Below are 25,186 nucleotides of genomic sequence, written 5' to 3' on the forward strand. Positions count from 1 at the left end.
AATTTTTTTTTGTCATTTAATAGACACCTCTAACTAATCGTAAAGGACCCTGAAATTATAAACTTATTTTTAAAGGTATGAATTTTGAACTTTGAAAACAAAATTTTTTGCAAACTCTAACTGAGGCTCTTTTACAGAATTTTCAAGTAATTTAAATTTCCTTTTAATTTAGAGTTTCCAAAAAAAATTAACTTGCAGTGTCCTGTTACGCAACCAGTAAGAGTTCTAAGACCCCCCAGCTAAGTTAAGGAGTTTTTCGGAGTTCCTCTTGGAAGGAGTTATGGATCAGGGCTCAACGCTTTGCGAGACAGTGAGACCTTTCGTTGCCTTCAAAACCTTCATGTCCCGAAAGCCACCGCAGCATTACGCTATTGTTGGCTCATACGTGCTTCAAAAGCCTTGGTGCCGTTTTAAAGGAGTCCAAGGCCTTTAAAGCTGCCTGTCTATTCGAAATAACATTTATTCTGTCCCCATTTGTCCTTCTACGAAGACATTCGTAAACACATATTTCGATTTCTAGAACTTCCTCCTGGGAAATGGTTGGGTATGTGGCCACTGGTACACTTTTCTGTTATCGTGGTCCAAGGACCCTTGCCCCAGTACTCCAGTCATCCATCTTCGATCCGTCATGTACACTATACTTGGGACCCTTGGTCAATCATAATATTGTCGCTTCCTACCAGTCTCCTTCAGGAATTCTAGCCTCGAAGGGTTTGTAGAAGGATAACCTCGGTAGCATGATGTCCGTGAGCTTGATAGCGAGATTATCCAGGAATGGTTTGAAAACCTCTAAGTCCTGCCAAAAAAAAAAATTTATCTAGCCCACAAACCTACCAAATCGAAAAAACCTGCCAGTTTTGGTAGAGCTTGCAAAATTTTGTTCCCCATTCACAATTTCCTATATTAAGAAACAGCTTTTTGGAAACTGTAGGGTCTTTTAAGATCCGTTAGAGGTATTGTATTAAAAAACATGGAGCCAAAAATTTATATAAGTTTTTTCTTTTGCGATTTTTAAAACTACAAAATTCTGTAACTTTTTAATTATTATTTTTTTTTTTTTTTTTGATACAAGTATTTTTTTATATAGCACCAAAATCACATTGCCAAATCAGGAAAATTGTGAAACTTTGGACTTTCGAAAAAAAAAAATGTTGCCAAAGTTCTTACCAAAATCCATCCAAATCGAAGATGGTCGATTTCAACCATTGGTCGATTTGGTTTCATGGATTGACCCATATACATACATAGGTATATGCATACATGTGCATGAATTAGCAGAGAATGTTGCAGTAATCTTAACTCCCGCTTGGCGCTCTATTGAAGCTTTTCGTGCACTAGCCGTTGGAGCCGGAAGGTTTTAGCTACAATGCGGTATGCAACTTTAGTTTGTCGTCTACCTGCGCTTGGCTGCAACAGATTCAGTATTTTATCGCTTAGTGCTTTTGTATTTATCCATCGCCTTGACATTACTTATTATTCTTTTTCGAATATGGAGCAACGTTGGTTGCGTGATAAGAAAATGATATTAACGGGCAGTGATTTGAGTGCCAGCGAGGATGGAGAATATGAAACAATTATTTTAAGACATGCCAATTTGGAACAAAGTGATATTGAAGTGATAACAAAAAAATTTGCCTATGCAACTTATTTGGATTTATCGTACAACGAGAGAATTGGTAATGAATTGTGATAAAAGTGAAAAGAATGTCGGAGGCAGTGCGAACTAACTACGGATAAAAACATACTTATGTCGATACTGATATGTTTGATGTACATATATTGATGTAGATGAATCATTTGCGGAATATAATTTTGCAGTCAGAACAACGTCAAACTGGTTTCTAAATACATATATGTATGTCTGTGTCTATGTATACACATTAGTGTGCGCATTATTTGTTTGGAGATATTTTTTTTTTTGTAATATAGATAGGTTCGTTTGAACAGAAAAACGTGCTTTGCGAAACATTTTCAAAGTGGAGTAACGGAAGGACAAGTCTCAAGAGCCTTAAAGTTACATACGCCAATTCAAAAAACGTTACATAAAATAGGAGAAAGAGCTTCCCTCAATCGATTTTTACATGTTGATCTCAACTATGGCTACGCCAAGTTACAGTTTTTACATAACTTATTGGCTATTGTGACATATCTTTTCATTATCCAACTTTGAAAATTTTTCGCGTAGCATATTTTTATAGCCAAATGAACTTATCGAGAGACAGTCTTGTTTTGTGGATCAAAGTTTAAAAATAAGGTTGCATCCTAATACACATGTATATTTGTATGTTCGAAAACATATACAATGTACATATGTATTTACGTTTTAATTGTTTTGAATCAATCAGCTGGCTGATGCATTAATACCCGTTACAGTTGTTTATGTTTGCTTTTTGATTTTGTGTATAGTATATGTATTTAATTATTGTTAGTTGTTTCTTGCTGCTACTAAATAGTACTTGCGTCAGTATTGGATATACATATCTTATTACATTAAACGAGCAATTCTTATATATCTATCGGCTCTAATGATTTTGATAAAATTTTGTACACATATAATGTTTTGGATTTTAAGATTATCTGAGTAGGCTTTTTCTCTGAGAAGACTCGCATAAGGTTCCTCCCACCTATTCGAAATTAGTTACAAATTAATTAAAACATCATAATATGGGCATTAAATGGAAAGTTTTTTTTAAGTATCCCTAATTCAAAAATATTTTTAATAGGGTTGCCACCTATTTTGAATCGTATATTTATTCAATTTTTTTTTGAATACATTTTTTTTTTTAATTTTAGAAAAAAAGGTAAAATATTACTATTCATGGGTACCAAGAGAAAGTTCTTAAACAATGCTTTCCCTATATACAAAATGGTATCCCGTAGGATAGTAGCGTAAGGTTGCCACTTATTTTCGATTCTACACAATTTATCTAACACATCGCAATATGTATATCAAACGAAAGATATTGTTGAGGACTTTAGTCAGACAAAAATTTTCGTTCACGGTTGCCACACTTCTATGTAATACAAATTTTTATTTTGTTAATTTCCATCACAATTTTTTGTATGTATACGCAGTACATATATGCGCAAGATACATATATCGTATTTCTGAATAGGGTTGCCACCTAATTTTTTGGGTGAAAAATTTACTTAATAGATATCGAAATCCAAATTTTTGATTTTATTTTTTTCAAACGTATTTTTTTAAAGCTATCCAAATGACTAGTATTTGATATCCAAACCTTGAAAACTTTAAAAAGTATATGCACTCCGGGCAAAGCTCGGTCAACCTGGTACTAATTACAGTAAAGTGTCGATGTAGTGTGCTGTCTAAAAGCTACTTTTAACCCGTTACTTGTGACGCGAAAAGATTTTACACAAACAGTGACATGGGGTATTTTAGATTTTTCTCATGATTATTTTTAATTTTATTAAAAGTAATCAATTAAAAAACTTTTTTTTACATGTGCACAAACAATTCATTTTATTCTCACCAAAAATATATAAACAAATTTGTTACAAACAAAACCGTATTGAAGTTTGCGTGCCCTGAAACATGATTTAATTTTTTTACGTAAAAAAAGCCGTCCAAAAAAAATCCGGCAACACTTGCAGAACCTCCTTAAACCAGGTCACTGCGTCTGCTAATAAGGACCATTGAGTGCTCTATATAGAAGTAAAAATTCAAAGAATAGCGAAAGAACTTAATGAAGAGTCTTATGTGGTGGAGTAGAATCTATCTCAGAAGGAGTCACGCTCAAAAAAATACTCTCAAGTACAGCTCAATGAGCCCCATGATGCTTGCAAACACCAGATGACCCTTGGACAGTTAGTGAAGAAGGATCTTTGAACCTGCTGGCAGACGTCAACCACTGCGGTCATTCTACCTCCCGGTATCAGAAGAGCCTTCCCTGTGACTTCCTGATTTTTCACTATTTTGTCTTTGAATATAGAGACATTTTTTCTCTTTTGAGGTGAGGCTGGGGCAGTTCGCACTGGGCGTGATACTCTCACCAAATGTAAATTTTTGGCGTGGTTTCTGAACTATAAATGGTACAACATCCATAGAGATCCCAGCGCACGGAGGAAGAATGTGGTAGAATATTAGACAGAGCGTAGCTCTAGTGTACCAATTCGTGCGAAAAGTGAACAGCTGGGATTAAAACTGCCTTGTAAGCTTGGGTGAATAGTAGCTTTGCGGAGATTAATTACTTGGTTATACAGTTAGTACCTGTTAATGGGTATTTTAAGAACTAGCCCCACAAAAGGGCAAAATCGAGCTCCGACGACGCAAAACACATTTTCTTCCAACACTGGCAATAGAAAGAAGCTCACTAGAGAACTTTATGGGTTCCGCTTAGCGCAGACAATATCACATAGACAATGCTCATCAATGAATGTTAGTATTTTCGTCTCCAGTAATATCAATGCTGTGATGACGGCTTTGATGATGCATTGGCACCGCTGCCGCAAAAATAAATTACTTTAGTTCGTTTTATCTTAATTCCGTCACCATTCAATTTCACAAAATTCCAATTTCAGCCTCTTCTTGTATGTTTTGTAGTAAGAACAGCTCTACGTCGACTTGGACATCGAAAGCAAATTTCGTATAAATTCTGAAGAAATATTGATTCCGTCAAGCAATTTTAATCATACTTTGTGCTACTTACAGCTTTCATAAATTTTTTATTGACTCCCACAACATTGTACCTTAGGAACTGCACGGGTTTGCGTGATATAACTTATCGGTTTCCCACATGCACACTGAAGCACTTAGACATAGTTGGATGTTCCATTGATCTTGAAGACCACTTCCACAAATATGAATTTCCAATGCTGGAAAGCTTAACACTCAACTGGCAGCCAAGTATCAAATGGCGAAATTTACTAGGCAAAATGGGCAGCCTACAGAGATTAACTATTGAGAGTATTTGCAGACAAGGCGCAAAGAGTTGCCGCGCGCTATTAGAGACAATTGCAGAGTATAAAAATATCAAAGCGATCACCTTTTGCGGCTTACCCAGTGCAGAAGAGATCGTCCAGCTTAGTAAGTTGACTGACATAGAACTGGGATTTCGTATTAGAAACGGCGCGGAGAATAGCCTGTCCCAATTGTGCGGTCTACAAAACTTGCACACCCTCTATCTGGAGCATACGACGAGCATCTCGAATACAGAGTTGCTGACTGTAATAAAGACTTGTCCAAACTTGAGAAAAATTACGCTGGATTATTGCGATGGTGTAACGAAGGAATTCATATTCAAAGCTGCTGAGTTCTTGAGGGAACGTGATAAGTACGAACCACTGAAAGCGCGTTTCAATCTTGAGCTTTGCGGCTGTGCTAACATCGTTGAAGATATACTAGCGGTAAGTAAGTGGTAATAACGAAATAAATGTCTTCGATAATATTGTGATATTTTCAAGGATCCCCTCTACGCAAGCGCTGAGTCCGCCATGAGCTTAATTGTATTCTTCAAATGTAAATATGCAGTGACTGACTATCGAAATGAGTAAGTAAATGAATGAAAATTTTGATCTTATTTAAGCAAAAAGTTTCTTCGACCAATATCTTGAGTACTAGGTGATGCGTTGTTCAATTGTTAGTTCGAGCATCCTCCAACGGAATTGGCGTAGCAGGATTAGCAAATAACGATAACTTTGTGCTGTAACTGCCGAAGCGACTTAGGCTAGTTCAATAAAGCACGCCTTTCCCGTCTGTACCAAGTATTCTGAGAAGATTTGTGGAGGCGTGGTGGTCTCCGCTCAATTTTTTGCAGACTGCCTTGGTGGCGAAATTGCACCCAGGTGACGGCACTGGCGAATACATTGACCGCCGATAAGTAAAGCCAGTTGCAGCTATTAGGCGTTTCGAATCCAATGTGCTATCGATACTGCTATATAGCACTCACTACCGCAATAGGCAGGCGCCTTCAAATTTTCGAATGATACTCCGAATCTGTTGGCATAAAACAATCCAAAATGATTCGGGGACCGAAATGAATATGCCATACTTTGTGGAATGAATATGGTAGTGGTGCCAAGAAGGCCATGCAACGGACTCCTCTAATTGAAAGAGACAGGCCTCGCGAAGAGACAACTCGTTTTAGGCTGGAAGGAGCTCAAAGCGAGTGCCACAAACGGAAGCAAGCAGGAAGGAAGGCCAACTGACGCTTTCTTCACTTGGTATTTTCATTACAGAGTAGGCCTCCCTAGGCGGACTCCGAGTTGAAAACTTTCAGGGCTGGAATGTTTCGAGTTTATTCGAATGACATAAACAACCCAGAATAGCCGCTGTACATATTGCAATTTCCGGCGCTAGGTTTATATCGTTATAGTAACTAGTAATACCTGAATGTACTGATCTAAAGTGGTGAAGCTAGTAGGCATCAGTCAACTAGTAACAGCCACCCATGGCATCCCTCAAGGAGGTGGCAGTTCTTCCACTATTAACAATGCGGATTGTTAACAAACTTCTAGGAAAGCTAAAGAGCAATAGACGGGACTCAGGTCTTAAGGCTGGTAGGCAGTTGAAAAAGTGTTACCTTTGATGGAAACTGGGTAAGCTGATAATCGCGCGAAAATCAAAGATTAGCAGACTCTGTAGGGCTGCCAACCTTTCTGTGGCCCATCCATGGGATAAAAGACGAAGCCTCAGGTTGACCCTCACTTTCGTATTTCAAAAGGCTATTCTTTTCCGTATAAAGTCTCTGAAGAGCTGCTTAACCTTAACGTATAGGTTCTAAAAACTATCAGCGTGGTTTAGAATTATTTACCATCTCTCAATGCATTGAACTTTAGCACAACTTTTTGGATGTTATGTGATATCTGTGAAACGATATGACTGAGGCCTAGTATGTGTTCCCGTCATTCACCAAGTTACATTTTGCTCTCTAATGGTGATTTCTGAGAGCAATAGCGATGCTCTTTGACAAACCTCTTAGCAACCCTTTGGGGTTAAACCTTTTCAAAGGCCACTTTACCTCGTTACGTTGACACGTTGGATTCGGATTTAGATTTGTTAGGCCAGAAAACCGAGACCGACCTTACAAGCACTCAAGTACAGTACAACTGGCCGACGTTGATTTGCCTAGTCGCATTCCAGAGCTGTACTATCGATTTTGTAACTTTCGTTTCTTTTTACTTTACAGCCTCCTTATTCCCTACCCAGCACCAAATGTACAACTCAGCATTTACATACTTTTCGAGATCTTCAAAAAACTCAAACGTCGCTCTCACTCCCAAGCATTCGCAACGGTTTGTGTAGATTTCGAAAATGCGGCCATCGAAGAAGAGCGCCATTTGAAAATCATTTCCTGTCGTAAGGCGAAAATTGTAAATAATCGCGTATATGATGCTTACATGGAGATTACAGCTGAAAATAACAACTTCTTTAAAAATCGTATGTTGGCCAATGCCACGAAAATGGAGCTGAGCAATCGTATATTTAGACTCGAAACTATTTTTGAGGATTTTCCTAAATTGAGGCGTTTGAAGTTGTTGAATTGCGCTATAAATGAGAGCGGGATCCCCAGAAATAAGCAGTTCAAGAGCGTGAGAGATTTGGAAATATGGGGTGAGAATGCTTTGCGTTTATGGCAGACACTAGCGATGCTTTTTCCTAGAGTCACAAATGTCAATTTAACGTACGCCACGTGGGAGAGCCGACTGAATGCTGCGAGTCATGAGTTGCTGATATCAAATGAGAGCAGAATCTTTGAGCATCTCAGGAGTGTAACTACTGTTGGTTTGGTTTTGAATGATGAGGACTTGAACGTTTTTACACAACTAATAAATTTGAACAGTTTCTGCATTTGCCGCAATCCACAAATAACAGGTATGTAATGAAACGGAAAAAGCGATATGTATATTTTTATACCAGAAATTCGTCAAAAAAGTTCTCCAAACTGCACTTTCTTTGATTGTTGATCTCGGCGACCTAAATTTAAGTCCCTTAAATACGAGCCTGAAGTCGGCACCAAAAAGTGTGTACTTGGTCTAATGCAGTTAAACAAAAGTGTTGGTTAAGTGCAGTCATACGAGGTTTGGTAACTGCAGAATTATAGAAAATTACTTTTGCCGTGAAGAAAAATTTCCACACAATGATCCCATCTAGGAAAGAATGGGAAGAAGACCAAATACTTAATCAAAATTAGACCTCAAAGTGGAAAGCGCCATGTAGGTGCTCCCAGGAACTCTCACTCAGCCTCAGTTTTCGGTTTCGCGCCTTTGAAGCTGCATCAACAGCTCTTAGCAAAACTGCAAAGTGGCTGATCCATTTTTTTCTTAATCTGCATGCAGTTGCTATCTTATCTGATGGTCAGGCAGCATCATCTGTACACTGTGGCTGGAGAATTTCGCACAGACTAACAGCAAATGGTCTGCAGAGCCAACTTTCAGGATAGTATGGCACATCCGTCCCAAATTATATAAAAGAAGATCTAGACCACTTCTCCGACTGGTACGACCACTACTCCAACATGGTATCGGCGTTATTACTGGTCACGCCAATAGAAAGGTTATACAGTCGTGGGATTTATGTAGCAGCTGCCATAATATTCTTATTTCCCAGTGTGGTAGCATGAGTACTCAGAGCACCCTGGTCGCGTCTCTTGACTAATCATTTCTGTTGTGAATAGCCACAAACTTCTCCGACCCTTTCATCTGGGACAAGCCATTTTTATACAGCGTTAAGAAAGAGAGGTGTTGATATAACTCACAGGCATCCTTTGACTTCAGAAATAGCCTATATATTACCACAGTACTTTAGAAATCGTGGTATTGAATATTTGACCCCCAAATCAACCGCTTCGTAATATTTTCTAATCAGGTTCATTTGTGTATAACGACTGGGCAAGGAAAGGCACTCTTCAAAGGCTGTTTATGCCCCTGTACCTCGGTCATTTAGTCATATACGATTGGGCCTCGTGAAAGATCAACGAAGACCGGGTAACAACTAGGACACACGCAATTTTCAAGATCCTTCTGGTTCGTAATTACAAAGACTCAGCTCGCGCTGTTGATGAGGATTCTGACATGCCATTGTGCGATTGGCATTCGCATGAAAGGTTAGGGATTTGACCTATTCTCTCCTGTGGAATAATCTCTGCACTTTCTACTAAACTGCTGAACATTAGCTAGGTTAAGATGGAAACATGTTGGCTCGCACTTCCTGCCTAACTTGGAACATCTCGCAGGCAATGAAATTATCCGAACTCGTAATTTCATTTTCGGCGCTTCGCTGGCAAAATAATAATTTCCGTTAAATTTTTTGTAATATGACAAAGCACAATCTCTTCTTAATTGTCCAAATGCGTCTCTTGCTTGGGACAACCACGATAACCTACCTCTCGTACTTTAAACTTCGTAACCTCGAGATGCCGAAAACTGGTTCTACTCGGCGCAAAACAAAGAAGCTCGGGAATCGTTTCTCTATCTTTATCGTTCCCTTTGGTAAAGCAGGAACGGTAATATTAACTTTTATATGCTGAAGGGTACATGCTTTAATCTTGAGGTGGCTAAACATCTCGTTTGTTTTGAGCTTATTTATCGGGTTCCGAAATGAGCTGTTTTTGATCCATTTTTTTTTTGTGGTGATAACGAATCCGTAAGTATAAACGAGATCAATGTGTCAAAAAATCGATCCAGCAAAGAGGCAAGAGGAGATAAAATCTTCCACTTGCGCTTTAATTAAAGCTAGAACTCTCGACTGCTATCCCTGAAAATACTAGCCCTGCACCTTGACCTGATTAAATCATTTATTGAACAATAAAAATATACTGCAATATTGTGCTATTGAAAAAAAAACTGCCAAAATCAGTTTTTTCTGTTAAACAAAAGACTACAAGTGACCTAAGAGTCAAGGAGCAGAAATGGTATTTTCAGAGAGTGGAGTCGAAAGTTCAAACCTTAATTTAAGCCAAAGTGGAAGGTTGTATCACGGTTTGTTTAATTCAATTAGGTACTCCAACTTCGCCAAAGTAATTTTTTCCGTTCAATGAATTACTATAAGTGACCACCATATCATTCTGGCTTTATTGTAAACCTGAGTGGAAGGATCTATCGTTCTTTGGTTTTTTTGCTAAAGCTTCTCAAATATTGCAAAAAAAATCGATTTTTTAACACTTTGACCGTTTTTCTCTGAAAAATCTGGAGCTAATGGAAACTTTATCTTTATGGATTCGTAGTGAGCATTAAAAATGCGACCAGAAAAAACTTTAGCATTTGCCGAACCAAAATTTTTCCCCATTTTTGTTGGCTTGTGTAATTATTTAATTACTATTTCTTTAATACAGGCAAATACATTTCGGATCTGCGGAGCATTGAGGAACTGCAAGTAACTGATTGCGCAAATTTCAAACAATATTATTTGGCTGATATCTTGCGTTGCCTCGCCTTAAAATCGCTTAACATCAGCGACTGTCCGTTGGCCTACACCTCAGCGCACCTCACGAATGAGATGTGGCTACAATGCGAAACGTTGAGTAAACTTAAAATTGACTGGCAACAAGCGCACACAATTATCGCTTTACAAACTCTTAACACTTTAGTGGATCTGGATATGCGCGGCTGTGAGGCAAACTATACCGAAACGTGGCAGCATCAATCTGCTGATCAGCAAGCGCTGTTCCAACAACACGTCCGCTGGGAGCAGCGCCTCTTTCACGTACTCCTCGAACGCACCAACATTACAAAGCTCACACTCGAAGCTGAGTTGTTGCGTCGAAATCTTGATTCATTGCAGCTCTTACAACACCTGACACACCTGAGTGCGATTGCCATACCGCTGGATGTTATTCCGACTACACCAAATTTCTATCAAACTATTGGCAGGCTAGCTAATCTGGAATATTTACACTTGGCAAATTTCTTTTACTGTTATGATGGCATAATACACATCGTAGGCAAATGCCCCAAACTCAAAGAGGTGCGACTCAGCGATTGCGTGGGATTTTCGGATTTTGCGATCTATGAACTCGTCGAAGTGGTGAAGCGCAAACGTAGAAAAGAGCAGCTGCCACTTTGCTTATTTTTGCATAATTCGAGGGACGAATCCGGTGATACCTGCAGTGAGGTAGGTGTTGCTTTGCAAATAGGGAGTGCTTTTTAGTAACGCTTAATTTACAGGAAAGTTCGGCCAGCGCTAATGATGTGGTGAGCATTTATGGTGATTTTTTTCGCTGTATTTATTACCATTTTTTAATAAGAATGTTTTATTTACAACAACAACAACAGAACAAACGCTTCGAAGACGTCCAGGAATTCATTGAGGTTACTTTCGTGGATGAACCGAAATCGGAATTGTCTACATCGAGCCCACCATTCCTGGATGAAGTAATGTGCTTTAAATGACACTCGGCGAAGAGGGGAAGTAACAGTGAAATAAAAATGTAAAAATGGTTTAAAAAATTTAGATGCGTGAATTTTTAGCAACGGTTGGTTGGTTGGGAGTAAATTAGCAAATTCAACGGGAGTAAATTATTAATTTAACAAAAACTTGCTAATAAAAGATTAAAGAATAAAACTTAGACAAGGCCCAATACAAGAATGGAAGTATAGGTAAGTACGTACATAGATAAAGAAAAGGATAAAGGCAAAGGTAAAAATAAAAACAAAAACAAAAACAAAGTTGCGTAAAGATAAAGGCAAAAATGACGACCAAGGTAAATTTAAACACTTTACTTATATAAGAGCAGAGGCGAAGGGAAATATGTAAATGAACAAAATGATAAACATAAAAGTAAAAACAAAGATAAATATAAAGAAAAAGATGAGAATGAGGATACCGATAGAAGTAAAGATGAAGATAGAGGAAGAAAGATTAAAAAAATATAATTATAGAGAAATGATATAGATAGAGACACAGAGACTCAATCTGGGAACTATTTTGGGATTTTAACCCTAGAACACACACCCGGNTACAGCTCTGTTATTGACACAGGCGTCCATGACTTAGGAGTTGTGTTTGGATGCGCATTGTTGTAAGCATTATAAGTTTCTTTTGCTAACTTATTTGTGTGGCGCATAATTATATCAGCCATTTCAACGTTCATGAAACATTTGAATGTTTGCTCTATTGACAACATTTCAGTGCATCTAGCTGGTCCAGAACGTTCTCTTATAATATTTTGTCTGAGTACCTGACGACTTACATTTGGTTCTTTCATCCACTCAGTACCATCACGTGCAACAAATTTTTCGGCACTAGCAGGTAATTCATTATTTTCTTCTACTTCTTCTTCTTCATCGTCTTCTTCATCATCCTCATAGTCCGCATAATCAGGTAATACTTCTGCGGCACTTTGCGAAACTTCAGCATCGTCATCAGCAATTTCAATGTCATTGATTTGAATTTCTTCTTCATCTTCTGAGTCAAAGTCATAGGGAGCGTCATCGTCACAAATTTCATCAAATAAAGATTGTATATATGATTCTCGCTGTTCCTCAGTTAAAGTGAATATAAAGGAAAACAGAATAACATAAATGTAATTAGAACGAACAGGGGTAGAGGTAGGGATGGGATCTAGATAGAAAAAAAAAACAAAAAATATAACCTTAAGCAAAAGCAGATGTACATATGTATGTACATACATGTGTATGTATATTGGTTATTAGACAAAATAGATATGTAACGTAAGTTTCACTTCTTCAGTGTGAGCCAGGAGCACTTACTTTTTTTTTAACTGCGGCGTGAATTCATCTTTGCTCCAAAGGTTTGCAAAGCATTCAGATTCGGAAAATGTTCAAGAATATAGATGAATTCCCGAGATTTATTCAAATTCTTAAAAATAAATATATAATTTCTTTCACGAAAATTTTTCTCCCACCTTTCTCTTCAATCGTTATTTAAAGAGTGGAGTCGACTCGCTTTGTCGCCAGACATCAATGTTCACAGAGCATGTATTATTTATAGTTTTTTGAACTGCTTCGAGATTTTAATATGCGTTACGGGAATTCGTGGGGTTTTGTTCAGTTTTGTCTTTAATTAAATACATTTTTCGAGATTTTTTTAGAATCGTTAGGACCCTGTTTTTTTTCTTGCCATTATTTCTCTTCGTTGATATCTTTTGGCTTACTTCAACATTTTATCAGTGCTCTTCACCATTATTGCAAGAATTCTTTGAGAATTTTTTAGTAGGTTTTGGAAATTTTTCGCGAATTTCTTCATTCTAGGGAGTTTTGAGGAATTCAAGAAACCTCTCGGTACTTGTTGGTTTTCTCGGTTCTTTTTTTTTATTAAGGGCCACCTTTATTAAATTTTGAGATTTTTGATGTGTCAATTTCCACTTCTTGCCATCAAGCCAATTGTATCCTAAGCTGCGCATGCTAGCACATCTCAGCCGTTGCTAGGTGCCATTTGACGTCTACCATCCGTTTTCAGAAACATGATCTAAGCCTAACAACGATCTGAGATTTCGACATAAAAAAGAGGGACGTATAAGTTCAATAACTATGCGGCACTCTCGCGTAGACTTTAAGTTAGAGGATCGATGGTAACCTAAATGAGCCAAACCTAATCTCCACTTCCACTTACATAAATCTCGAAAAACTGCATACATTTAATAATTTTATTTGTTAACCACCTTGCGTTGAGTAAACTACAAAGGCCTGTTATGATTCACACTGAATTTGCCTGTTCGAGTTTTATGTATGTGCCCCCGACAGGCCATCATCAGTTCGTTATAACACTTTTCTTTGCCTACTTATGTACATGTTTATACGTATCCAATTAGGAGCTCGCTAGCGACAGCCTTTCGATAGTTTAGGAATATCACTCGGATATACATATCTAGCTCAAGTGTGACACACCAACTTTCGCCAACAAGCTACACATACGCTCTAAATCAAATACTCTGCCTATACTTCGCACGTGAGTATGCACATAAGTGACCAACAACAATGATTAATAATAATTGCCAAGAAAAAGCATAACAAAGTTATGTCATCAACGCTTCAAACATATAAATTATATCAGGTCTTTCATCACTTCAGCGTTAAATGTGTAAGTAAGTACAAAAGGCGGACTAGGCGTATGCGTGTCCGCTGATGGCAGTTAATCGTATGAAAGGCGTGTTAGGTGTGCTCTCAACAGCAGCATTACCACCTACATTGGAAAAGTTTGAAAGAATGAATTTGCGAATATACAATACAGTGCGTCACTGGCCGGCCAAACAACACCAACAAAATATTAGGCATAATAAATCAATTGATATTTCAACACACACATGCTCAGGTAAATATGTATGAGCAACAGAGATAAATAGCCCTGTTATTCGGAGGAATAAAAGCGGAAGGAAAAAGTTAAACCGTAGGAAAATCTATGAATATTTTGAAAGAATCAAAGACAACTACTCCTAAGGGGTGCAGTGTTGTTAGCTGCTTAGAAATGTGTATTTGTCCTTGTTCTTCTTGCCGTTATTTTTCAGCCATTATTATACCAAAGAATTGACAATTTTCTGCTGAAGATAGTCATATAGAAAATACAAAGCAATCAGTCAGGCGCTAAGCAAACAAAGAAACAAAGAAAGAAGCCAAGTGACTAACACTTGCATACATAAATTGCATGGCATAACTGTGAAGAGCAGTGTTAAAGAAAGTTAACACACACTCTTCTTATATACACAGCCTTGCTAACAATTTACGTTAAGCTCTTCGTATTGTTGGTTATCGTGCTCAATAGACATAAGTGTCTTTGCATGGATGGCAATAAATAATAAGCGGTATATGTATGTAACAGGAATAATGACGTATTCGTAGATAGGAAAGGGATACCAATGCGCAAAATTGATTTGTGCATTACGTTCTATAGCTATTCAGAGTTGTTTGAGCACCGGAAGGGAAGCAATTTGGCAACTCAACGTAAAGCTATTAACATAGTAGATATCCTGTTAGAGAGATAGCACAGCAGTGAGAAATGGAGAAAAAGAAATATATGTACATTAAGCTGCATCACCAAAAAAAAGTTGCGGTTTTTCCACCGGGATTCCAAAATTTATTATATTTTAAACCTCCACCAAACTATTTCCGAAAAATATTAAGATTTAAGTGAGCTGGACCGATTTGAAAATATCGCCAAAAATGTAGTTTTCTATGAATAAAAATACTTTCTTAAAGAACTTTTTAAAAAAAGTCCCCTCAGATGACAAAACACATTAGGCTTAAAAAATCTGCATAAAAATATTTAAAAATCTTTTCAACGGCATCGTAAAAATGAGATTTTTGATGCTGTTTTTTTTACTTTTTTCAACGATTGATTTACGAAAAACTTTAATAACTTGGCCAAAACTATTCTACTTTAAACTTATGTGATCTCAATAGAAAGGTATTTCCCACTACTTTTATTTCTGTAAAAAAAAAAAATTATTCGTGTCCCAATTTTTATTTTTTTTTTCGAATACCAAAACATCCTTATTCAACTTTGAATGATGTTCGTTCCTCCTACCTTTCTCTTTCAACGTTAGAAAGAGTTTATTGGCAAAGAAATAAAAAGGGTGAGAAAATACCTTTGCAATGATACCTCACAAGCCTAATTCGAGCATCACAAATTTGATTATTACGATTCCGTTAAATGTTTTTTTTTATTTTTATTTTTTTTTTGTGGAAATTTTTTAAGCTTAAACCGTTTTGTCTTTTGAAGGGTTTAAAAAAAAAATTTTAAGAAACTATTTTTATTTATAAAAAACTCCATTTTTGGAGGTATTTTCAAATCGGTCTAGCTCACGTAAATCTTAATATTTTTCCGAAATATTTTGGTGGCCTCTTAAAATATAACAGATTTTATAATTCCAATGGAAAAACAGTACCGATTTTTTTTTTTATGGGAAGTGATGCAGTCTAATATACATACATATTTATGTGTGCACAAGCTAATTTCGCATTCACGTTAAATATTTGAATCTTCTACGTTGCACGTTTTTACTCAGCGAAATTTTAACATTTCACAGCCCATTAAAATTTTCGTGGATGAAATTAATTACGGGTGGTATTTAGTTAAATGCATATAAAAATAAATATAACATCAACCGCAAAGGTATATGTATGTGAAAATTTCGCAAGCTAACACCCAACTGACGTAGATGAAGGCGGGAAAAGGCCATCATTCATTTCGTTAAGTTGAGCAGCTGTGTGCTTAAAATCTACAAGTTTATTTGCATAAAGGAAGGCATGCACTAAACATAAGTAAATGGAAGTATGTACATTTATTTAGACATGTACGGCATATATACATACAGTGACTCAAACAAATGGCCACGTGTTGATTTTGTTGTCAATATTCATAATGTTTTTCGAGCTAAATTTTTTTTTGTTATATTTCTATAAAAATACCATCCAAGCGTTAACCATAAATCATCAAAATGCCAGTTCCAAACTCTATACAAAATTTAGAAAAATAATTCTACTAATTTTTATCAAAATTTCAACTTTTTAATCTGAATGTTTGGAACATTTCTGCGCACGCAGTTTTATAGTCCCTATAATTTTAGGCCAGTGAAGTGCTATTTTCATGCGGCTAAAAATTCACGTTGATTTTTGAGATTTTTGAGATTTTTTTTTGCAACGGTAAATTGCACTTGTTATATAAAAAAAAAAAACAGTAAAAGCAGTCTCTAAAAAAAAATTGTAGAAAGTTGGAAACTGTGATTTATATGTTTTTGTTTATACCTTGAACGGTGTTTTTGTAGAAAAATAATAAAAAAAAGCTCGAAAAACATAACGAATATTGCAAAAAACAACACATGGTCATTTATTTGAGTCACTGTACCTATACATACATGCATGTGTATGCATTTGTGTGTAAATATATAAAGCTATTTTGCATAAAACTCATTTACTGCCATTTAGACTGTGGGTAATTTTAATTTTATAAATAACACAGGTCAACAATTTTAGAAAATATTTTTGAAGCCGAGATATCGTTAGTTGTTTGTTATAAGCTGTGCATTGATAACACTAAAAAATAATTTGTATCATTTTGCCTTTTGATAAAAGAAAAAGGGTCGATCGTAAAAATAAATAATATCTATAAAATCCGTATGCCTATAAAAACACGTCAAATATTCATTATTCTTTGTTTTTGAAAATTACACATTTTTGCGATATCTAAAAAAAACAGTTTCTATTATGAAAATAACAAAAATTTCAGGTTATTTTGTTAAAAATACTTATGTTTATGAAAAATTAATTTTCGAAAATTTATTTATGCCCATTTCTTAAAACAAACAAAAGGTGAAATTGAGTCGAAAATTTCCCATCGGCCTTAGTACCTCTCTTCCATAGTTTCAAGGTCCTGGCACTGTTACCAGATTCACAGTTCTAACTGTGAATTCCACTTAGACAAGCTTACAGGTGTTAAAATTAGCCCCAAGTACAAATTACAAGATTCTCGAAATTTACGATTTGAACGAATAAAAAAAAAATGTCTCTTTCGTTTTTGTTTTTGTAAGTCAATTTTTAAGATAAATGTGGACTATAAAGGAGCAAATATGGATAGAATGTTTTCCCAAATCAATTTGAATAGAACAAGAAATAAACTAGAAATTTCAGCACTCTCCGGTATTTTAGGAACTAAACATTTATAAAAAAAAATGATTTAGGAGATACTAACAGGGCGATTCCGACTAAGATAGTTGAAAGTCTTTTGTAAGACAATCGAAAGATAGTTTGAAAGACTTTGTTTATTCTGGCACTTTCGTGCTCGCTTGACTTTCATGATGAAAACCTCATTTGGCGGAAAGCCACAAGTCGCAATGGCCGAGTGGGCAAATCACTGGCGTGCCAGTCGCGAGCTCCGAGGTCGAGTCCTTGGGCAGCACATTTTTTTATTTTTTTTTATTTTTGAAACTTGGTTAATTTTGAAGTTTTTTTATTTAATTTTTAGTTTTAATTTTTAGACCGCTTAATTGAAATTTTTCTTTATTTTTTAATTTAATTTTCTTCTAATGCTCATGTAGATTTTTTTTTATTATAACAAGAAAAATATTTTTTAATTTCATCTTTAGGAATTCATTTTATTTTTATTTTTTGTTTTTTTTTTTATTTTTTTCTTTTAACTTTTAGAAGGAACCTGAAAGAAGTTTTGCATTCTTCACAAATTTTCACGCCAGTAAACGATTTCAGAGGATAAATTTATCAATCTCAACAAAATATAAAAACACCTGCCATACGCACTTTGTTGGAAAATGACCCACAAATATTTAGAGTATTTCGAGGTGAATAGTTTTCGGTATTTTCTTGTTAAAATACATGAGTTATTTATTTTTTTTTTTTACGGAAATAAAATATTACGTAAATATTTTTAATTGCATATTTTACTTGTTTCTAGCGCATATTTTAGATTTTTTGTGCATGAGATTTCGAGCCCTAGTAATCAGTATAAGGTTCTAGGTTTTAAAAAAATTGCAGCTGCACCAAAATCACTGTTAACCAGTGTAATATATGTATATATGAAATGTAAATGTTTAATAAGATTTATATTATTTCGTGAATACATTTTTGCGATACATGCACAAATGCATGTATGTATCTATGTATTTAAAAGGAAATGCGGCATTGGTGACGCGGTTACCATCCGTAGTTTATTTCAAAGGACAGTCCTTTTTCTTTAGAGGCCATCTATGGACTCTTTTTATTTAAAAAAAAATCTATTTATCCTTTATTCCAAAACTTGTGCTTTAAAAGACATTTTTTTACTACGATACCAGACACAAATGCATTTCGTATAAGACAGATACAAATTTTGAAGAGCAGAGAATACAAAAAAAGCTTATTATTGTCATTTAACTTTTTATTAATGTAGTGAAAAATAGAAAATTAATATTTTGCAAGGCTTATTTTATTCCGCTGGCAATATTTTGCGGTAGGGACTGCATCTACCTTGCCATGTAAGGAATCCCTTTATCCCATACACAGCGCAGAAGGCTATAAAAACTCAAAAACGCTTGGTTCGCTAGGCAATCGTTTAAGAGATGCAGCCGGGCAGTGGCAGAGAAAGTGCTCGGTGCTCGTTAATTTCCCCTCATTTCTGAAATAGCGGTAAACGGACCTGGACTTGGAGAGAGAACTTGAGACTCCAATCTCAGACTTGTGGTTTTCTTGTTCAACTAAAATAGTTCGAAGCCATATCTAGTTCGTTTGCAAATAGTATCGTTAACGGGTTAACGGGCCGAATTAAACTACTCCCTTCCAAGCCAGTTCAATCTGTACCCACGAACCAAGACTACATTATTTGTGCATCGCGTAGCCAAATCACCTAAAACCATTATTACTTGAATTGCTACTTTCGAAGAGATGTTGTTGCACTGTAGATATTAAATCGAAGCCTGCTTTTCAGAGTACATAGTGATGGAGTATTATGCCGAATTTCCACTAGGCATCGAAATTACGAAAAATTGGAATGAACATTTTTAATGTACAATTTTTTCATTCGAATTTTTGTCACTTAATGCCTAGGGGAAATCCAGCATTAAATTACAGGAGATCGACCTTCATTATATTTACATACTTTACGGGTTTCGGTTAGCGGTCGATTTTTCGACCAGTTTATATCAATAAAACGACTTGTCAGACTTAATTTTTCTTTGTCTTTTTTATTGATCAGGATTCTAGAACTAGCTCTTCAAAAGGAAATATAGGAAATACCGTTTCTTTGATAGCGGCCGAAGATGGGTTAAAAAAGGTTGCATAGCAAATGTGTTCAACGAAGGGATATTCAGCCGAAATACACAATAAAATATGCGTTTTGTTAATTTTAGTCCTCAAAATTATAAGCCCATTTCTAGGGGTTTTGCTGCCTTAAACCAAAATCTTCCCAAGCAAACATATTTAATGGATGAGCATTCTACCGGACTCCGTAATAAAATTTACATTTTTGTTAAAACAGGCTTTTTGCCATCTTTCTAAATAAATACGAGTACTTATATAGTATTTTAGCTTTCGGTCGGCTGCGCAAACGGGTTTACCTGCAACAATTTCAGCTAGTCACGAAATTCGCATGTTTTTTTTTCTGTGTACTTTGCAAGCAATTAATCTTAATACTTTATTTCATTTCTGAATGCGTCATAAATAAAACAGAATGGAATAAAACACTTTACTAAAGTGTTAATTAAAATGGAAATTGAGGCATAAAATTTGCATTATTCAAGAGTGCCTATACTTTAGCGGCCCAATTTAACATCTAATCAATATAATAATAATTAATATCATCAATAAGCTTACGATAAACAAATATAAGCAGCGGCGACTCCCTTAAAGCTTAAACAGACGGGAGCGTTGATCCGGACTAACTCGGACTTAATCCAGATTAACTCGGACTTAATCCGGATTATCTCGGCCTTAATCCGGATCAACTGCAATTGATTCCCGAGTTGATCCGAATCAACGCTGCCGTATGTTTATACTTTTACAGTGACTAACATCTCTTAGGCTGCGTTTCACCATATTCATTTAAGTGAAAATCACCTTAATTTTCGAATTTTTGTTTTCACCAATCAATTTTACTTTGGTTTTGATTTTGATGTAGGTGACCTATGATTTTCACTTAAATAAAAATTAAATCAGAATAACCACACTCAGAGATGTTAGACGTTTAATCAGCTGATCAATCTACACTAGCGTTGGCCGAAAATCCGCTTTTTTCGAATTTCGATTGATAATATCAAAAATATGGTTCAATATGCTCTAAAAACAATCTGGGTGAAGTATCACAAATCCATCAAAGTTCAATGTACTCAGAAAATAAAAATTAATAAATATATTGATTTATACATTTTTTTTAATACTAATAATGCAATTATCTTCGAAAGTATTAGTCCTGCATAATTTGGGATATGGAAATTATTGTAAAAAACCGAAGTAGACTAAGAAAAAATTTTTGGAACACTTGAACTTTGATGGACTTTGGCGAGCCTAAGATGTTGACCAAAAATTGTCACACAGATGGTTTTTAGAGCATAATGAACCATATTTTTGCTAAATAGCAATCAAAATTCTAAGAAAAAGCGGCACACGCTAATATACACACACCACAATTTTGTATATCAGCTGTTACTTGTATACCAGCACTTCTTCTACTACTACTTTAGCACGGTGCTGCCATATTTTGACTCACTTAAATAAAGAACTCATTGAAACTTAAAAAAAAATTTAAGTGAGAATTAAATAAAAATTTAAATTAAGTTTGATTTCCACATAAATGAGTTTGGTGAAATGCAGCCTTAGTCTAAGAGAGCGCCCTAAACCCGTAACCAGCTGTCGACACTTAGCCAGTGTTAGCGCACACTTTTTGTGGCAGACAGCTGCTTAAGTGATAAATCATCAATACTAGATTGTAAACTAAGTAAGTGAAATGATTTCAATATGTATGAAGCAATTAATTTTTATTTTTTTTTTGCAATAATTCACATGTTTACCTTTGCTGCTAAACTGGTTTGCGCTTTCAATCTCACAGCACAAGCCAGCGGCAAAAGTAAACTTCCGTTTGAAAAACTAGATATTTGTTTGCAATTATACAAATTTTTAGCAAATACTTGCACTTGAATTAGTTATTCCTTCATTTGAGATGCAATCGCCGCCGCGTTATATCGACTACTTTGTCAACACTTTTTACTGTTTTCGTATTATATACTTAATATTATTCATGAAAATTCAAAGTTCAATTCGTTAAGTTATAAATTGAAACTCAACGAGCGATAGTTAACCAGTAGCCGGCGCGACATCGGTAAGAATACTTTAACGTTAAGCGGCGTTAAGTTAATTTGTATTTGACAGTGAAAAAAAAAATGCATTCAAACTGCGGTTTTGGTGCAAACCACAAGTTGGTGTTGTTGACGCTTGTGGCGCTTAGTTTACAGTGGCAAGTTTTTGCGGTCGATTTTCGTAAGTCAAGCGGTTTTTTGGTATTTTGCGAGTTTTTGGAATATTTTTTTTTTATCGAAATTTTTGGAAATTTCGTACTAAAATGTGCTTTATTAAAATACCGCTTTTAATGAAAACAAAAAACTAAATAAATAATAACCCTTTGTAAGCGAAAAGAAATTTAAGTATTCTACCATTTCAAGCTGAAGTGCTTTCCATGAACGGAAAAAGCTGTGCGGAATAAAGCGAAAGATTCGTGCAGCTCTTCGCATACTCGTACTAGTAATTTCATTCCTTAGGGAAGTCAGTTTAGCTGTGTGGTCGCCGCTGAAGCGACTTGCTTCAACTTCCACGGAAGTTAGCAGCGCACGCGATATTTTTTAAAATATGGCCGCGGCAAAATTATTATATTCACGGATAAATAACGGCAAATTATCCGATAGGAATTTTTACTTTGGGAAAAAATTTTATGCTGCCAACTTCAGAGAGGTTTACAAAAGCTTCCCTTAAAGTCAGGGATAAAAAAATATAATCAGCATTTTTTTAAACTTTAACCAAAAAAATCAACAAGTTGTAATCGTCGTAACACAATTTTAACTACACTCTCGTATTTGTGTTCGTACATCCCACTGTTATTTACAATGATTTTTATTTTTCGAGTTTAACCAATAAAGATTAAAAGTAATAATTAATATTGGAGTTTTAATTTTTCGCTCAAAGATAATTATTATTACGTGTTTTTTATTTTTTTTTTCGATCACAAATAATGATTATTTTATGATTTTAATTTTTTCGCTCAGCGATAATAATTATTATTGAGTTTTATTGGTTTTACTTAAGAATAATGATCATTCAAAAGCTATACCAGGCGTTGTATCCTGTTCAGAGGTAGCTAAACCATAATAAAATAAATACGTCCCAAAATTTTCAGGTCAAAATTTCAGTAAGTTGCGTCTGTATAGCATTTTCAATTTTATAAATAATCATTATTTTAAAGTGGGAAAACAAAACTCAATCATAATTATTTTCTCAGAGCGAAAAAATAAAAATCATAAAATAAACACTGCCATTGGGCAAAAAAATAAAAATCAGTAATTATTATGATAAAATTCTGATTTAAATTATTTGACTCATAATGATTACCGTCCCTGGTTAAAATCCATTTACCGTTCGCAGGCGGCCTAAAACTCCAGAGATCCCTCAAGTTTTGTTACTACATTAAGACGCACGCCATAAATTGCAGGAGATGCGTGGCCAAACACCATCTACCAGTTAAGTCGAAAGACTCAATCTTTCTTTCATACCTCGTCCTCATTTGAAATTGGCCTATCACTCCTAAAAAGGGGGGTCTAAAAAGCAGTAAGACCTCACTTAGTGCAGTTTAAAGATTTCCGTTTCAATATCCTTAGCTAGACTCCATACATCAAATTAACTTTTAGTTATGTCACCTGGAAGAGATTTAACAAATCTGTAAAAAAATTGTATTCAATTACAGCCGCTCCCATAACAAAATGTCACTTCGGCGACGAAAAATGCCTAATCGAACAGGCACACAAATTGCTGAAGAAAGCTGCTACAGGTATACCGGAGAATAATATACCCAGTCTAGAGCCGCTTAAGGTGGAAAAAATCGAAATGTTGGGCGATAAGAATAGTGCACTAAAAGTCGACTTAGTGATGAGCGATGTAGAATTCTACAACTACACGAAAGCAAAACTATTATCGATCAAGTAAGTTTTTGAGTGAAAAATGCCAGTGTTATTTATTAAATTTAAGATGTAGCGAATTAAATTTGTAAATCACATGTATGTACTTAAAATTTAATTTCTTGAAGGGGCTTCTCGAAGGACCTTAGCAAGCCAATGAAACTCGTCTCACAAAATATTAATCCACGCATGACCATAAAAGCGAAATACAAAGTCAATGGCAATATATTGGTGTTGCCTATTAAAGGCGAGGGTCTATTAACCATGGTGCTGGATAATGTAAAGTCACGCATTGTGACCACAATGAAGCCGGAGCAACGTAATGGCAAAACTTATTTAATAGTTGATAATATCAAACTCGAATCTAAACTAGACAAGTGAGTTGAAGCAAATAATTTGTAGATAAATTTTTGTTCACTTACTAAAATTACTAGATAATAAGCAATTTCTTTGGAAGTATTAAAATTCTCTCACGTTCTCCACTTTCCTCTCTTTCAGTGTCATCACCGATATGACAAACCTCTTCAATGGCGACAAAACGCTCTCGGACAGCATTCTAAAAGTTATGAATGAAAATTGGCGCGTACTCAGCGATGAGCTTACGCCGCGTATCAATGAAGCTTTGGCGCACAAATTTGAAGAGCTGTTACCGAAATTGTTTAAGGATATACCCTACGAAGACTACTTTTTGCCGGAATAAATTGGTGCTAGATGAAAAAAAAAATAAAAATTACAAAAAACTTTTTATTTTCATTCGCTTAACTAGGTGTGTGTTAAGAAGGAACTGTTGCATAGGGACTTTAAACGTTCTACGATTCAGACGATAACGTTAACTATTTGCTTAGGGATATTTGTGCTCGTAAATGGTTGAATATCGCAGATTTTTTACTAGTTTCAGTCCGTATTAGTGTCAAATAAGTATTTATAGAGATAGCATCACCTGTGTATCGTCAGCCGCGGACAGTGGTTGAGAAAGTTGTCGAGCTTTTCTTTCCTCCTCATCGCGGCAGTTTTGGCAGCAGATGTTAGCTGTAAAGCTCAATCTTGTATTTCTATTAAACAGTGGCTAGTTATGATTCCAATTACTACGTTCGCACGATAGTGGGGTCTACGGAAACGGAACTAACCAAGTTCTTATCTGGCCATGGGCTTTTACTCCAAAATCATAATCCAAAAATTATTACTATAGGTATTTTAAGGGCTTTTAAGGAGAATTAGGGTGCTAGGGTGTGACTTACTACTCCACATGCTCATTCCGTGCTCCCATTTCTTTTGTTGTTGTAAAGGACGAAAGCGGTATACCCGCTTCAAGAAGCAAGCTTATAAGTCGATGGTTTGTTGTTAAGTGCCGTTGAATTCCGAGGACTTTCCTCATCCCCGCGCATATAGTGCTTGTACGGTGGGAAAGAAGCCGATGACATCCTCGAGAATTTCGATAACTATTAATATCGAAAAAACATCGATAGAAATTTCGATAAAAATATATAAAATTGAATCGATTTAAATGTCAAAAAATAGCTTTTAAAATATCGATAATAAAACCGATGGGAATATCGACAAAAATATCGATTGCGATGACGCAACGATGGCAAGAGAAGAAATTATAGGAATATGAATTATGTATAACTTAA

The 25,186-nt window shown here is 35.6% G+C and overlaps 2 protein-coding genes across 7 annotated transcripts; both read left to right on the top strand.

The window, feature by feature from the left end:
* Positions 1 to 1,311: 1,311 nt before the first annotated feature.
* On the top strand, positions 1,312 to 11,404 carry LOC108364298 (uncharacterized). 5 transcript variants are annotated; one of them, XM_017617917.1, is made up of 7 exons: positions 1,382 to 1,676; positions 4,673 to 5,367; positions 5,425 to 5,510; positions 7,149 to 7,834; positions 10,293 to 11,071; positions 11,125 to 11,151; positions 11,233 to 11,404. In XM_017617917.1, the coding sequence occupies exons 1-7, from the start codon at positions 1,490 to 1,492 to the stop codon at positions 11,347 to 11,349; spliced, it is 2,577 nt and encodes an 858-aa protein (XP_017473406.1). In that variant the 5' UTR covers positions 1,382 to 1,489; the 3' UTR covers positions 11,350 to 11,404. The 5 variants fall into 5 exon arrangements, with proteins under 5 accessions (XP_017473407.1, XP_017473406.1, XP_017473408.1 ...); XM_017617918.1 differs by lacking the exon at positions 1,382 to 1,676 and adding an exon at positions 1,312 to 1,371 and having other exon boundaries at positions 4,716 to 5,367; positions 11,125 to 11,404; XM_017617919.1 differs by having other exon boundaries at positions 1,382 to 1,855; positions 4,716 to 5,367; positions 11,125 to 11,404.
* Positions 11,405 to 14,002: 2,598 nt separating this feature from the next.
* LOC108364299 (circadian clock-controlled protein-like) lies at positions 14,003 to 24,340 on the top strand. 2 transcript variants are annotated; one of them, XM_017617921.1, is made up of 4 exons: positions 14,003 to 14,230; positions 23,345 to 23,579; positions 23,684 to 23,932; positions 24,054 to 24,340. In XM_017617921.1, the coding sequence occupies exons 1-4, from the start codon at positions 14,044 to 14,046 to the stop codon at positions 24,253 to 24,255; spliced, it is 873 nt and encodes a 290-aa protein (XP_017473410.1). In that variant the 5' UTR covers positions 14,003 to 14,043; the 3' UTR covers positions 24,256 to 24,340. The 2 variants fall into 2 exon arrangements, with proteins under 2 accessions (XP_017473410.1, XP_017473411.1); XM_017617922.1 differs by lacking the exon at positions 14,003 to 14,230 and adding an exon at positions 21,617 to 21,870.
* The last annotated feature ends 846 nt before the right edge of the window (positions 24,341 to 25,186 follow it).

This window comes from Rhagoletis zephyria, unplaced genomic scaffold (genome assembly GCF_001687245.7).
Source record: "Rhagoletis zephyria isolate East Lansing unplaced genomic scaffold, Rhagoletis_zephyria_1.1 Rzeph_scaffold_01520, whole genome shotgun sequence".
Lineage (NCBI taxonomy): Eukaryota > Metazoa > Arthropoda > Insecta > Diptera > Tephritidae > Rhagoletis > Rhagoletis zephyria.

Coding starts and splice junctions, on each gene's coding strand:
- LOC108364298 (XM_017617916.1), top strand. CDS start 1,490: ATGGAGCAACGTTGGTTGCGTGATAAGAAAATGATATTAACGGGCAGT. Junction 7,835..10,292: donor CCGCAATCCACAAATAACAG/GTATGTAATGAA, acceptor TCTTTAATACAG/GCAAATACATTTCGGATCTG. Junction 11,072..11,124: donor CCGGTGATACCTGCAGTGAG/GTAGGTGTTGCT, acceptor CTTAATTTACAG/GAAAGTTCGGCCAGCGCTAA.
- LOC108364299 (XM_017617921.1), top strand. CDS start 14,044: ATGGCAGTTAATCGTATGAAAGGCGTGTTAGGTGTGCTCTCAACAGCA. Junction 14,231..23,344: donor TTCAACACACACATGCTCAG/GTAAATATGTAT, acceptor ATTCAATTACAG/CCGCTCCCATAACAAAATGT. Junction 23,933..24,053: donor CTCGAATCTAAACTAGACAA/GTGAGTTGAAGC, acceptor CCTCTCTTTCAG/TGTCATCACCGATATGACAA.